Source organism: Cnephaeus nilssonii (assembly GCF_951640355.1).
Source record: "Cnephaeus nilssonii genome assembly, chromosome: 7".
Taxonomy (NCBI): Eukaryota; Metazoa; Chordata; class Mammalia; order Chiroptera; family Vespertilionidae; genus Cnephaeus; species Cnephaeus nilssonii.
This window is the reverse complement of record NC_137078.1, coordinates 54123356-54136285: the sequence shown is the minus strand read 5'-3', so window position 1 is coordinate 54136285 and position 12930 is coordinate 54123356. Positions and strand designations below refer to the sequence as shown.

At 36.0% G+C, this 12930-nt stretch overlaps 1 protein-coding gene across 1 annotated transcript in view; it reads left to right on the top strand.

Annotated features, from left to right (window-relative positions):
• Window positions 1-12930, top strand: part of LRRC7 (leucine rich repeat containing 7) — a gene marked incomplete at its 3' end in the record, with an annotated part of 1171300 nt that overhangs the window by 853833 nt on the left and 304537 nt on the right. Inside the window, exon 12 of the mRNA XM_079777586.1 lies at window positions 5844-6046. Within this exon, the coding sequence (XP_079633712.1) occupies window positions 5844-6046 (203 nt within the window). The remainder of the gene's footprint in view (window positions 1-5843; window positions 6047-12930) is intronic.

Here is a 12930-nt window from a genome sequence, read left to right as displayed (position 1 = left end):
AGTTAGGGATGACCAGGTCGGCAGAGGAGGGAAGTTGGGGGTGACCAGGACTGCAGGGGAGGACATTTGGGGGGACCAGGTTTGTAGGGGAGGGCAGTTAGGGGTGATAAGGCCTGCAGGGGAGGGCAGTTAGGGGTGACCAGGCCTGCAGGGGAGGGCAGTTAGGTGCAAACAGGCTGGCAGGGGAGTGGTTAGGGGGTGATCAGGCTGGCAGGCAGAAGCGGTTAGGGGCAATCAGGAAGGCAGGCAGGCAAGCAGTTGGGAGCCAGCAGTCCTGGATTGTGAGAGGGATCCCAGATTGGAGAGGGTGCAGGCTGGGCTGAGGGACACACACACCCCGTGCATGAATTTCGTGCACCGGGCCTCTAGTAAAATATAAAGTAGAAACAATAAGAAAAATAATCTGAGTAGAGATAAAAATCATCCACTCAGCAAAGTTAAATGAGACTGTAAAAGGAAAGAGTGTATAATTAGAAGGGAATGGTCCTGGAAGGGGCAAGGGAAGTATCTAATACTATAAACCTCAGTGTTTGGAGAGAAGATAGCACTTTCTCAAAAAATTGAAATAGAGGAAATGAAGTGCAGGGATAAATGTCACAAGAGAATGCTGTCATGGGGCCAAAGAAAGGGATTTTTCCAAGGAAGGATGTAGTTCTTTGCCCAGTATTCCTAATAGTTCAACTAATGAGGGATTAAAAGTCTAAAAGTGATCAAAGAAAAACTTTCTCTTAAACCTGGAAGATAATCTCCCACCTTCCTTATTTATCTATTCTTACCACCAAGGTTCCACCAAATGAAAGAAATTTTAAAATACATATATCCATAAGAACAGAGAAAATAAAAGACATCTGGAGATAAGAAATTTCAACAAATTTTGAGAAGACAGGGAATGAAGATGTATTTTATATTCATCTACATGCAAAGCACATTATTAGCTACATTATAAAGTGCTCTCAAAGGGACACAAAAAGTAATTTACTCCATAAATCTCCTTTGAGTCTTGAAGGCAACAGGTACCAGGCAAGGAACTGGAAGAGACTTATTACTGAAAATATGAAAATTGACTGAATTTCTCTATATACAAAACTGCATAGCTATGCCCCAGACAGAAGATGAGAATATTCTTTGGCTTGCTGCCAGACCATCCTGCAGTGAAACCTATTATGCATACAAAGCTTCCAATTAACGTTTTAGAGTTTCACTCTTCAATATTGAAGGACAGCCAGGGATCGCCAGATATTTTTTAAAGCCCAATCATGAAAGATAAAGACCTAAATAAACAAACAGAAAATAGAATTCAGAAATAATGCAAGAAACAGGAGGAAAAAAGATTTAAAGTGTATTGTTAATATCTTCTAAGGGAACACGAACATTTTATGGTCCCCTGAAATACAAGCAGGATACTATGAAAGAGGAGCACCCATTCAGGAAGCAACAAATAACTTTTGGAAAGTAAAATTATGCTATCAGATACAGATAATACAGTCAATAGATTTAGAAGATAAAGTTAAGAAACTCTCCCAGAAAATAGAATAAAAGGACACAGACATGGAAATTACAAGAGAAAGAAATAATTGTTACCAGATAGATCTAAAGGTAGGTCCTACATCCAGCTATCAGGATTGCAGAAAAAGAGAAAATAAAAACAACGAAGAGGAGGAAATTACCAATTAAATAACAGAAAATTTAACAGGATTGAAGGATAAGTGCTTCCAAATTGAAGAGGCCCATGAAGTATCCAGTACAATGGAATTAAAAGAAACAAAACACACACACACACACACACACACACACACACACACACACACACACACACAAAACACATCAAAGCACATTTTCATGAAATTTCAAAAGACTACAGATAAGAGAAAAATTCTAAAATGTTCTAATGGAAGGGAATGTGGGTGTAAAATGGGATTTTGAATAGTAATGGGACTGGATTTCCTAGCAACCATATTCAAAGCTAGAAAATATTAAATTAAAATGCCTTCAAATACAGAAGGAAAATTATTTCTGACCTGGAAGTATATATTCAACCAAACTTTCAATTGCTTGTGGGTGAAATAAAACCATATTCAGACATGCAAAGTTTTCATAAAATGTACCTACCATAGATGCTTTCTCAGTAAGTTATTAGATGTTATATTCTAACATTGGATATTATATTCCAATAAGTCTAGAAAGCAAAAAGTAACCAACTGAAACATGAGCAGGAAGATAGATTGCTCCTGAAGGATTATTTCAGGGGAGTGGGAAATTATTAAAAATCAAATTACATTTGTTTGACTATACCAAGAGGAGATAGGATATTGAATTAGTGGAAGGTACATAGAAGACCCAACCAAAGAAAACAAGAGGCAATTTTTAAAGACAAAAAAAATGCACAAGAAATAAAATTGATTGAATTGCAGTGGAATATAGTCATCATAAAATAAATATGATTAATTTAAAACAATAGTGTTCGGTTGATTAGAAGTATGTGGGAATTTATTAGAAGAAATAAATACTTTAAAAAAGTATTATAAACTGCCACATTTTACACTAGAAACCTGTAATTGCAAAGTTAGTAGTAGCACTATAAACAAGTTATTTAGAATTTTAGGGTAAGAAAAAAACCTCTAAAACGTTGAAAGTTATTATCTGTAGGGGGCATAAGTCAGGAATGAAAAGAATTGTGATTGAGAAATAGTCCATGCATTAGATACCAAAGTTATCAGTGGGTGGAGAAGATGTTCAAGAGATGATAAATAGAAGGTCTGAGGAAGGGCAGAATGATGTTACTGCCAGGTAATGAGACCATCAAAGGGCAGAGGTTTTACAGGATGAAAGAAAAGTAATAGTTTTTAGAGAACAAAGGAGGATAACAATTCCACTTTCCAACCCTGAAGTGTTTGGAAATCATCATGTCCCACTTGTAAAGCCTGTAAGTCAACCAGGTTTCCATTGCGACTACGATGGGGAGGGAGCATTCAGTGAAGAAGATGAGGCTCATTGGAGTTGATCAGATATAAGGCGTAATCTCAGAGTTCGGGGTGTAGAGGAAAGAGAAAGCCTCTGCACATTGTGGGGATGAGAGATGGGACAGAAGAGATGATCAGAGGAGCCTACCATTTGGGCCAATGAAAGACAAAGCAGTTATAAATGAATTAAATTCCAGAAGTCTTGGTGGACAGTGAACCCTCTGGCCAAAGTGTTCAGGTGCAGACGTGGATTTTGTCTTATTTATCTTGGTTCATAATAAAAATTTTGTGGTGGTAGCAAAAGTTGGGTGTCAAAAATAAACATGTTGTTCAGCACAGAAGGGCAAATGCAAGGCACTGGGTGACAAAAAGCATGAAGTTGATTCCTCACTCATCTGTTTGTCATCAAGACAGACAGGGTATACGTCAGCTCTACAGCATCACAGCTGGGTGGTCAATGTGGCCACTAGTGACTCAAATTAAAAACCTGGAATCTCTTAAGACACCTTTCTTTGCTCCACAGCCTTGCCTTTCACCTCTCATTTCATCCTTTACCAACACTTGATTGTACTTCTTAAGTATCTTTCCAGTTTATCACTCCTTTCCATCCTCACTGCTACTATTTTAGTCTAAGTAGTCGTCACTTACCTTTACAACTGCACTAACCTCAACAAACATGTACTAGGTGCCTGATAAATGTCCGATATTTACTAGATGCATTTATTGGTTGCCTAATATTTATTGTGTTAGATCCCCTCCACCCCCCGCACCCCGTGGATACATGAAAGGCACTAACCTATAATTAGGGTTGCTTCCATATCTTGGCCATTGTAAATAACACTGTAATAAATATAGGGGTGCATATATCTTTTTAAATTAGAGTTTTGTATTTCTTCAGATATATTCCCAGTGGAATTGCTAGATGATAAGGTAGTTTTATTTTTAGCTTTTTGAAGAACCTCCACACTGTTTTTCATAGTAGCTGCACCAATTTGCAATCCCACCAACAGTGTGTGAAGGTTCTCTTTTCTTCAACTCCTCACCAACACTTATTTCTTGATTTATTGACCATTCTGACAGGTGTGAGGTGATATCTCATTGTGGTTTTAATTTGTATTTCTCTGATTAGTGACATTGAACATCTTTTCATACGCCTGTTGACCATTTATATGTCCTCTTTGAGAAAATGTCTATTATGGTCTTCTGCCCATTCGCTTGTTTGTTTTATTGGTGTTGAGTTGTATGAGTTCTTCATAAATTTTGGATATTAACTCCTTATTGGATGTATCATTGGCAAGTAACTTCTCCCATTCCATATGTTGTCTTTTCATTTTGTTAATGCTTTCATTTGCTGTGCAAAATTTTTTTAGTTTGATATAGACTTTGGATTCTTTTAAATCTTATGATAAGGTTGTGTCAGCCCCCTGGAACAGGTAGGGCACCTATCACCTGGTGATATATCTTCTATTTTTAGGGGGACAGTATGGTCAGGGTTTTCTTCTTGCAGGATAATTTCTTAAGTAAGTTTAATTCAAAATAATTGATATGCCATTTTGGGTTATCTTGGAGTGGCCTACCCTGGGCCCCTACAGAACTCACTTATTATATAGGGAAATCTATAATAATAAAAGTGTAATATGCTTTTGGGTCAATGAAAGATGTCCTTCCAGACGAAGCCAGGGCTGCGAGGGAAGCCTGGGTCCCTGATGCAAGAGGGAAGCCGGTGCTGGTAGCGGGCGGGGAAGGAAGGTCTACTCTTGCATGAATGTCATGCATCAGGCCTCTAGTAGTACAAATAACTAGGAAGCTACATAGTTAGTGCATGGGAACTTAGAGGAAGACACTACTCATTATTCTTCCTGGGGAGATATCACAGACAGAGAGACCTTTTAGTTAGAATGAAAAGTTTTCAATCTAACCATCAATCTAACCATCCCAAACATGTTTGTTTGTTTGTTTGTTTGTTTGTTTATTCTTGTATTCATTTGATCATTCTATATTTGTTGTCAAGCACCAAGACAAATGCAAAATATGAACAAATCACGGTTTCTACTCTTAAGAGGCTTACAATCTATGAGAAGAATAACATGAAAAATAATAGATTTAATAAAGTATTGTAGGTACATGATACAAATCTGTACATAATTTATGGTATTTAGTCAGTTTAACTTAGAGAAAGTCATGCCAAGGATGTCACAGGTTTCTACCATGATTACAAGTTGTTTTCTCCCATTAAAATCATAGAATTCATAAAGATAGGCCCTCATTCTAAGCACATAACCAATCCAACTCTGATTTGTTGTTCCAATAGAACATAAGCTTCATGAAAACAGAGAATCTCTTCATCACTCTTCCCCCACTACCTAGATCAGTGCCTAGAACAGAGTGGTTTTTCAATGAGTATATGTTGACTGATTATATGAATTTGTGGGTCAAAAAGAAGACATCATAAACCTTAGTGGTGAAACTTGCAGAAATGGGAGAAAAGTATTTTTTCAACCATTTCTGGAGGTTTCTGTTCTCCACTGTTATTGTGTAAAATTAAAAGCATATCGTAGATCCATGTTTCAAGTGGGAGTGTAAGCATAGTAATAACATTGCAGTCTGGCCCCGTTCTGTTATTCCAAAACTGTGCGATATTGAGAAGTCTCTTAACCTCTCTAAATCCATTGTTTTATTTGTTAAATGCGAATAAATCCTATCTCACATACCTTGTAGGTTTGTTTAAGGATTAAATGATACAATGCTTGGGCATGTCCAATATAAATTTTAAAGTAATATGTAATTATAAAATATATACCAACATTAAATTTCTAAGTTTAAAATATTACAAGAAGGTAGTTGATTAAGCAATTGTGTTTTTCTTTTTCTGTTTTTCTCTAGTGCAGTGCCTGGAGATGACCACCAAACGGAAACTCATCGGCCGTCTGGTGCCGTGCCGATGTTTCCGAGGTGAAGAAGAAATCATCTCTGTTTTAGATTACTCCCACTGCAGCCTTCAGCAGGTGCCAAAAGAGGTCTTTAACTTTGAACGGACATTAGAAGAGCTTTATCTAGATGCCAATCAAATTGAAGAGCTACCCAAGGTAATATTGACAGCCTAAAATATACTCTGTATATGAGTTTTTCATAATTTCCAAAGACTTGCCATAATGCTAATGCTAACTATAGCCCTCTGCCCTGGTGACTGACAAATCACTCAAATTGGTATAAGTTACCCCAATATTCTCATTACCTCTTTTTATTTATCAGTATTACAAATTTATTTTAACAAACACCAGTCAGAATTTTTGGAAAATGTGACATTTTATCTAATATTTAAGAGGAAAATGTCTTTATTATTTTGTTATTTTATTTTTTTTTCCATTTCATTTGTAACTTCATCTGATATGTTAATAACCAATCGAACTCCATGGAAATGATCATTTATTAGATTATGCCTTGTTATTTTAATTGAAAATGACCTTCAAGAAAATATGGATTAGTGGCTTAAGATCAATAACTTCTGTGTTTTTAAAAAGGAAAAAAATATGGTACTATTTCAGAACTGAAAATTCTGTATGCATGTATGTTCAGGCGACATTGTTTCAAAACCTTGAATTATATGGTCTAAGTCTAAGAAATACTTTTCACACACACACACACACATGAAAAATGTTTCTGGAATTTGAAATCTTTGATTATTACAGATATCATCAAATAACATGATGTTTAATAAATAAATTAATAAATACAGTGTAGAAAAAAATCAATTAAAAACTAATACCAAACTTTATGTAAACACAAATGCACTCACAGAATCTTTACAACATTGTGCCAGGCAAAGAAACTGTCTCCTGGGATCTTGTTCTCCATTGCAGAAAAGATTGATGACCAGAAATTAGCTAAAGCAGACCGAGGTTCAAAATCTAAATCATTGGATCCTAATAACCACTTAAATACATGACTCAGATTAATTAATCACATAGCATTTACCTGTGAAAGATTTGCACAATGGCTAGGAGGGGAGAAAATTTTCATTGCTTTTGCTAAATAAAATGCATATTAAATATCCAGAAACTAGAAAAAGAATCGTCCATAATTAAACTAACTTCATTATCAAACTCTTAAGTAAAGCATGCTGGTCAAAACAAATTATAAATAATTATTGTTATGTAGGATTATTAATTGTGGTGTTTATAAACACTTTGAAGGCAGGAACTATTTAATGTATATTTCAAAACCAATATATTTCTTTTTTGACAACCTAAGTGTAAGGTGTCATCTTAGATCTTTGCCCAGGAGGATTGGGTTAGGCCTAAAAAGAATTTTGGCCAATGGATGATTTTCTGGATTGCACATCAAGTAGAGGCTTTCCCTTCTTCCACCCGACTATGAATTACTTGAGGGCAGAAATGCCACATTGTTTAACTTTGCTCCCTCTACACATGCATGCATGGTGACTTTCAGAAAAGGGTTATTCAATTTATTTATTGTCACTACCAGGTGAAACAATGCAGAGAACTTCATTACTATGGTACTTGATTAGCAAAACTATGTAAGGGTAAGCAATTCATAAATGTGGCATTTAGCTCTTATTTAGAAAAATAAGCACACATATTTTTGTAGGGAAGGCCAATTTAGGATTTCCAGATAAAAATAAAGGACATCCAATGACATTGGAATTTTAAACTATAAGGCAGACAGTTTTTAGTATAATTATGCCCCAAATATTGCACTGGATATGCTTATACAATGAAAAAGTTTGTTATTTACCTGAAACCTAAATTTAATTGAGCATCCTATATTTTTGTTTGCTAAATCTGGCAGCCCTTAGTCCATCTAGTAAATTAAAATATTTTTCTAGTTTCATTAGCATACAGATTCTGTAAGCAGATTCTGTAAGCAAATAGTAAAACATGATTAATTAATAAAGCTGTATTCATTTAATATTTACTACCCAGTATTTTTAGGCTCTGGGGGGTAGTTATAAAGAGAAATATCAATTCTTGCTCTCAATGATCTAACAAACTAATTATAAAGAAGGCAGAAGCATTACAGGTAAATGCACAATAAGATATAATTAGAGCCAGATACTGTGGCAGAGCCTATGTATTTCAAAGAGTTCTATTCTTGGGGAGAAGGAAGAGGGCTTGACCAAAAAGCACAGATGAAAAGTTAAGATGTTATATGGAAAGGAAGGGAGAGGGACAGCACAGCTGTGAAGAGTTTGGAGCTGAAGGTGCATGTTGGTGAGCTCCCACTATATGCAGGTAGAGTATGGAGTGTGGGAGGACCCAGATTGTGAAAAGTCTTGAGAGTCATACAGCATTGCTTGATTTGATGCATTAGGCAGATAATGCCATTGGAGAGTTTTATACATCAAGTCAGTAGGAGCTTAAATAGGCTTGCATTAATAATAAATTATACAAGTAAACCAAAGGCATTCCCAAACTATAAGATGTATACTTTCCCAATGTATTACAATTAAGAAGAAATTATCACCTTTTGTTATTGGTGTGTTTTAGATATTTTAAAGATCTTTCCCATAATTTCTCAAGGTTTTGATGAGTCCCCAAATTCAATATTGTTGTTTTCATAAAACATCCCTGTAAGTTAGTTTCTTCTGAAGTATCTGCTAGTGAGCTATGATCAAAATTATCTGACACTGAGATATGTCATAACAGTACATTTAATATACTTGCACATTTTTAGGAAAATGGGAAATTAAGAAGAGAAAATAATAATGTATCAATAAGGGTTCATTATGTGTATTTCAAATAATAGAAGACCCAATCCAAGTTAACTTAACTTACACAAGAAATAGGATTGATTGGTTCATATAAGTGTCAGATCTATCAGGATAGGTTCCAGAGATAGTATGTTTTTATTTGCCTTGTGTGGGATCGACTTTATTCTTAAGCTGCCTTCCCTCATGGTGGCCATCTGTCTACAACATCTATAGAAAGGAACACTGACTCCTGAAAATTCTTTTTCTGAGAGGGACAAGAAAATGTCTTCTCCAATATCCCTCAACTAATTTGTCCTTAGGTCTCATTCATCTTAATTGTGCACTTGTTCATTGCTGATCCTATCCCTTTGCTATGGAACCTTCTGTGGTAAGAATGATGGCATTGTTATAATTGGGTTAAACAGTGATGGGCTACTGCTACGGAGTTATGATTTTGGCAACAATGCAAAGGGAAGAGGTAGAAGGACTGATGGGGAGATTACCACAATGGAAACTACAAACAAAATGTTATAAAATAATTTCATGAGGAAATTTTTCTTTTAAGCAAAAACAACGTATAAAATTTTTGAAGACCTGTAGGCAAAGTATTAAGCCCTTGAGGGATTTAAATTTTTAAAGTTATATTAAATAACATTTTTTTCTGCCATCTCATATTATGGTTTTCTTTGTATTTCTCTGGCATTGTTACCATTGTGATTTCAGATTTATTGAATAATGAGATAGCCAATCATATTCTTGATATTACATTATGGCAAGACTTGCCTTTTACAAATGTTTTTATTACTTTTTCCTGATATTTAATGCCGAGAATATTCTAGCTGGTAATGACTCCCTACATAAGATGTTATACAACAGGTAGAGAACAGAGTCAAGGTTAATGGCATTAGATAAGGATATGTCAAGAGTCTGTCAGAAAAGAAACAAAAATAGATATGAAAGAACAGGAAATTGTTTGATGAGGAATAGTTCAATCTGTGTTGCTTAATTTTCTGTAGTAAAAGATAAAAATATAAAATGGCATGCCTTTTGTTTATTTTCTGCTTTTTTTCCCTGGCTCAAGAAGATATATTGGCAAAAATATTGTTACAAGAGATGTCTGAGATTTTACTGTCTATGTTTTCTTGTAGAATTTTTATGATTTTGTGACTTACATTTAAGTCTTTTATCCATTTTAAATTTATTCTTGTGCATGGTGTACGTTGGTGGTCTAGTATCATTTTTTTTTAACGTTGCTGTCCAGTTTTCCCAACACCATTTATTGAGGAGACAGTCTTTACTTCCTTTTGTGACAACATGGATGGACCTGGAGATTATTATGCTAAATGAAATAAGCCAGACAGAGAAAGACAAATACCAAATGATCTCACTTATATGTGGAATGTAATGAACAAAATAATATAACAAACAATATAGAAAAAGAAGCATAGATACATAGAACAAACTGACATCTACTAGAGGGGAGGGGGACAGGGGGTAGGTGAAAAAAGGTGAGGGAATTAAGTAGCTACAGACAACAGTATGATAATAGCCAGAGAGAAAGAGGGGAAGGGAATGTGGAAGTGGGAAAAGTGGGTCAATGGGGAGGGAAAAAGACTTTATCTTTGGTTATGAGCACACAATGCAGCATGAAGATGGTGTTTTATTGAGTTGTACACTTGAAACCTGTATGGTTTTATGAACCAATATCACCCCAATAAATTCAATTAAAAATGACATGCCTTTTACACAGTGATAGAAATGCCACAATTTACCATTTAGTACTTTTTTGCTTGTTATTTTGAATTTGAAATTTGAAATTATAGACAGAGTAATAGACCATAACAGGTGCATATTACATATCCCATATATGAAGTAGTGTGGAAAGGCAAATGTAAAAAAAACAATAAAAGGGAAACCTACAGAGAAACTCCTTGAAACTGAAGAGCAACATTTAAAAAGAGAATATAAATAATTTTGGAAATGCCAATATGTGATCAAAATTGAAAGACATGTAAAGTAAATTTGGTAGATGAGGTCAATTTAAACATATGTAAAAGAGGATCAAACCAAATCTGAAGCACCATACTTTAAAAGTTTTCTCCTTTGATAAGTTTACAACCTACTCCCAAAATTTTTTAGAGATTAAGAACCTGAGCTTTGGGCCCTAACTGGTTTGGCTCAGTGGATAGAGCGTCAGCCTTCGGACTGAAAGGTCCCAGGTTCAATTCCGGTCAAGGGCATGTACCTTGGTTGCGGGCACATCTCTAACTCTCTATCCCTCTCTTTTCCTCTCTGTAAAAAATCAATAAAATATATATTTTTTAAAAAGAACCTGAGCTTTGGAATTAGATCCTAGCACTGCTGCTTTGTTGGCAAGGTGTTTTATTTTCTGAAAGCCTCAGTATTTTCCTTAGCAAAATTGGGAAAATAATAGCACTATTCCTATGATTAGATAGCTGATGATGATAGATAGATATATGATTGATAGATAGAGAGATAGATAGATAGATAGATAGATAGATAGATAGATAGATAGATAGATAGATAGATAATAGATAGAATATTGGGTGAGATAATTCATGTGTAATACCTGGAATAAAAAAATCCTATATAATAAAAGGGTAATATGCAAATCAACTGAACTGCAGAATGACCAGTCACTATGATATGCACTGACCACCAGGGGACAGACACTCAACACAGGAGCTTCCCCCTGGTGGTCAGTGCACTCCCACAGAGGGAGCACTGCTCAGCCACAAGCCAGGCTGATGGCTGGCAAGCATAGCAGTGGTGGCAGGAGCCTCTACCACCTCCCTGCCTCCTCCCACCTCCCTGCCTCCACCCACCTCCCACCTCTGCGGCAGTGCTAAGGATGTCTGATTGACGGCTTAGGCCTGTTCCGCATAGGGAGTGGGCCTAAGCCATCAGTCGGACATCCGCTGAGGACTCCTGGACTGCTAAGGGGGATGTCCGCAGGTCTGGCTGAGGGGACCCCACCCCCCCGAGTGCACAAATGTCATGCACCAGGCCTCTAGTATTTAATAATTGATATTCATCATTCTCTTATTATAGATAAAAATTCCATGTTAATTACCCTCAGTCAAACAAAAGTAAGATTTTGTAACGTCTCAAGGTAATTCTGGGTATTGACTCTCCAACAAAAAATTGGTCATGACTTCATCTGTATCTGGAATTTCTAAAAACAGCTTTATTATAACTAATAAGCAAATTCAGGCCAGGAAAGGTAATTAAGTTTCCTTAGGCCACCTGGGATGTTATATTCTATCCAAAACTATTACCATATTCTATGTTAGTTAGGATAGAATAGGTCACGCTATGGTAACAAGTCAAAATCTCAGTGGATAACCGAACAGTTTTGCTTTGAATCTCATGAGTGTTCACAGGAACCCATAGCTAACAGCTAGTTCAATTCTCCACTCAGTGCAGAAATGGCTATATATTATTTCTCTTGCAACAGTCATCCAACCTATTCATGACATTTCTATTAATTAAAGAATTCACTAACTTAAGCAGATCCTTGCATTACTGGAAAATGTTGGCTAGTAGAAAGTTCTGCAACAATTAATTAAAAATATATACTGGAAGAGGCTGAGTACTAGAGCTCAATGTCATGTGTACTATGGACTACAAGGCCCCAAACGGATAAATTTGTATTGAGAAAACAATTACACACATGTGTTACAGAAAAATAACATTTTATAGTAAATTTTTCTGCATTTCTACAAGTGTTAAATCCTATTTTTAAAAAGTGATATATCCCTACAAAGAAATATTATTTGGCAATGAAAGGGAATAAAGTATTGACACATGCTATAATGTGGCTGAACCTTGAAAACATTATGCTCAGTGAAAGTGGTCAGGAATTTATCAAGGAGGGATGTTTCAGACGGGTGAAAATTTTGTCATGGTCTGCCTCCATTCATTGGAACATGAATAGCAGAAATCCTTATTGACTCTTCAGAAAATAAATGTGCAACAAAAATGCATCTGAATCATGCCAGCAACCAGCAGGTAAAATAATGCTCCAAGTTAATGACCAGCCAATAGGCTTGAAAACTGTGGGCGAGCTGTTTGTGCTGAGCCTTTACATAAAAGCCACGCAGGCTCTATGCTCAGAGACTTGGCCCCTGCTCCTTCCTCTGCCAGCTTCTCTTCCACAAGACCTGCTCCTTCATTCCCTTCAGTCTCTCCTAAAGTCGCCTTCGCAGAGAAGCTTCTCCCCTCTATCTTACAAAAAAT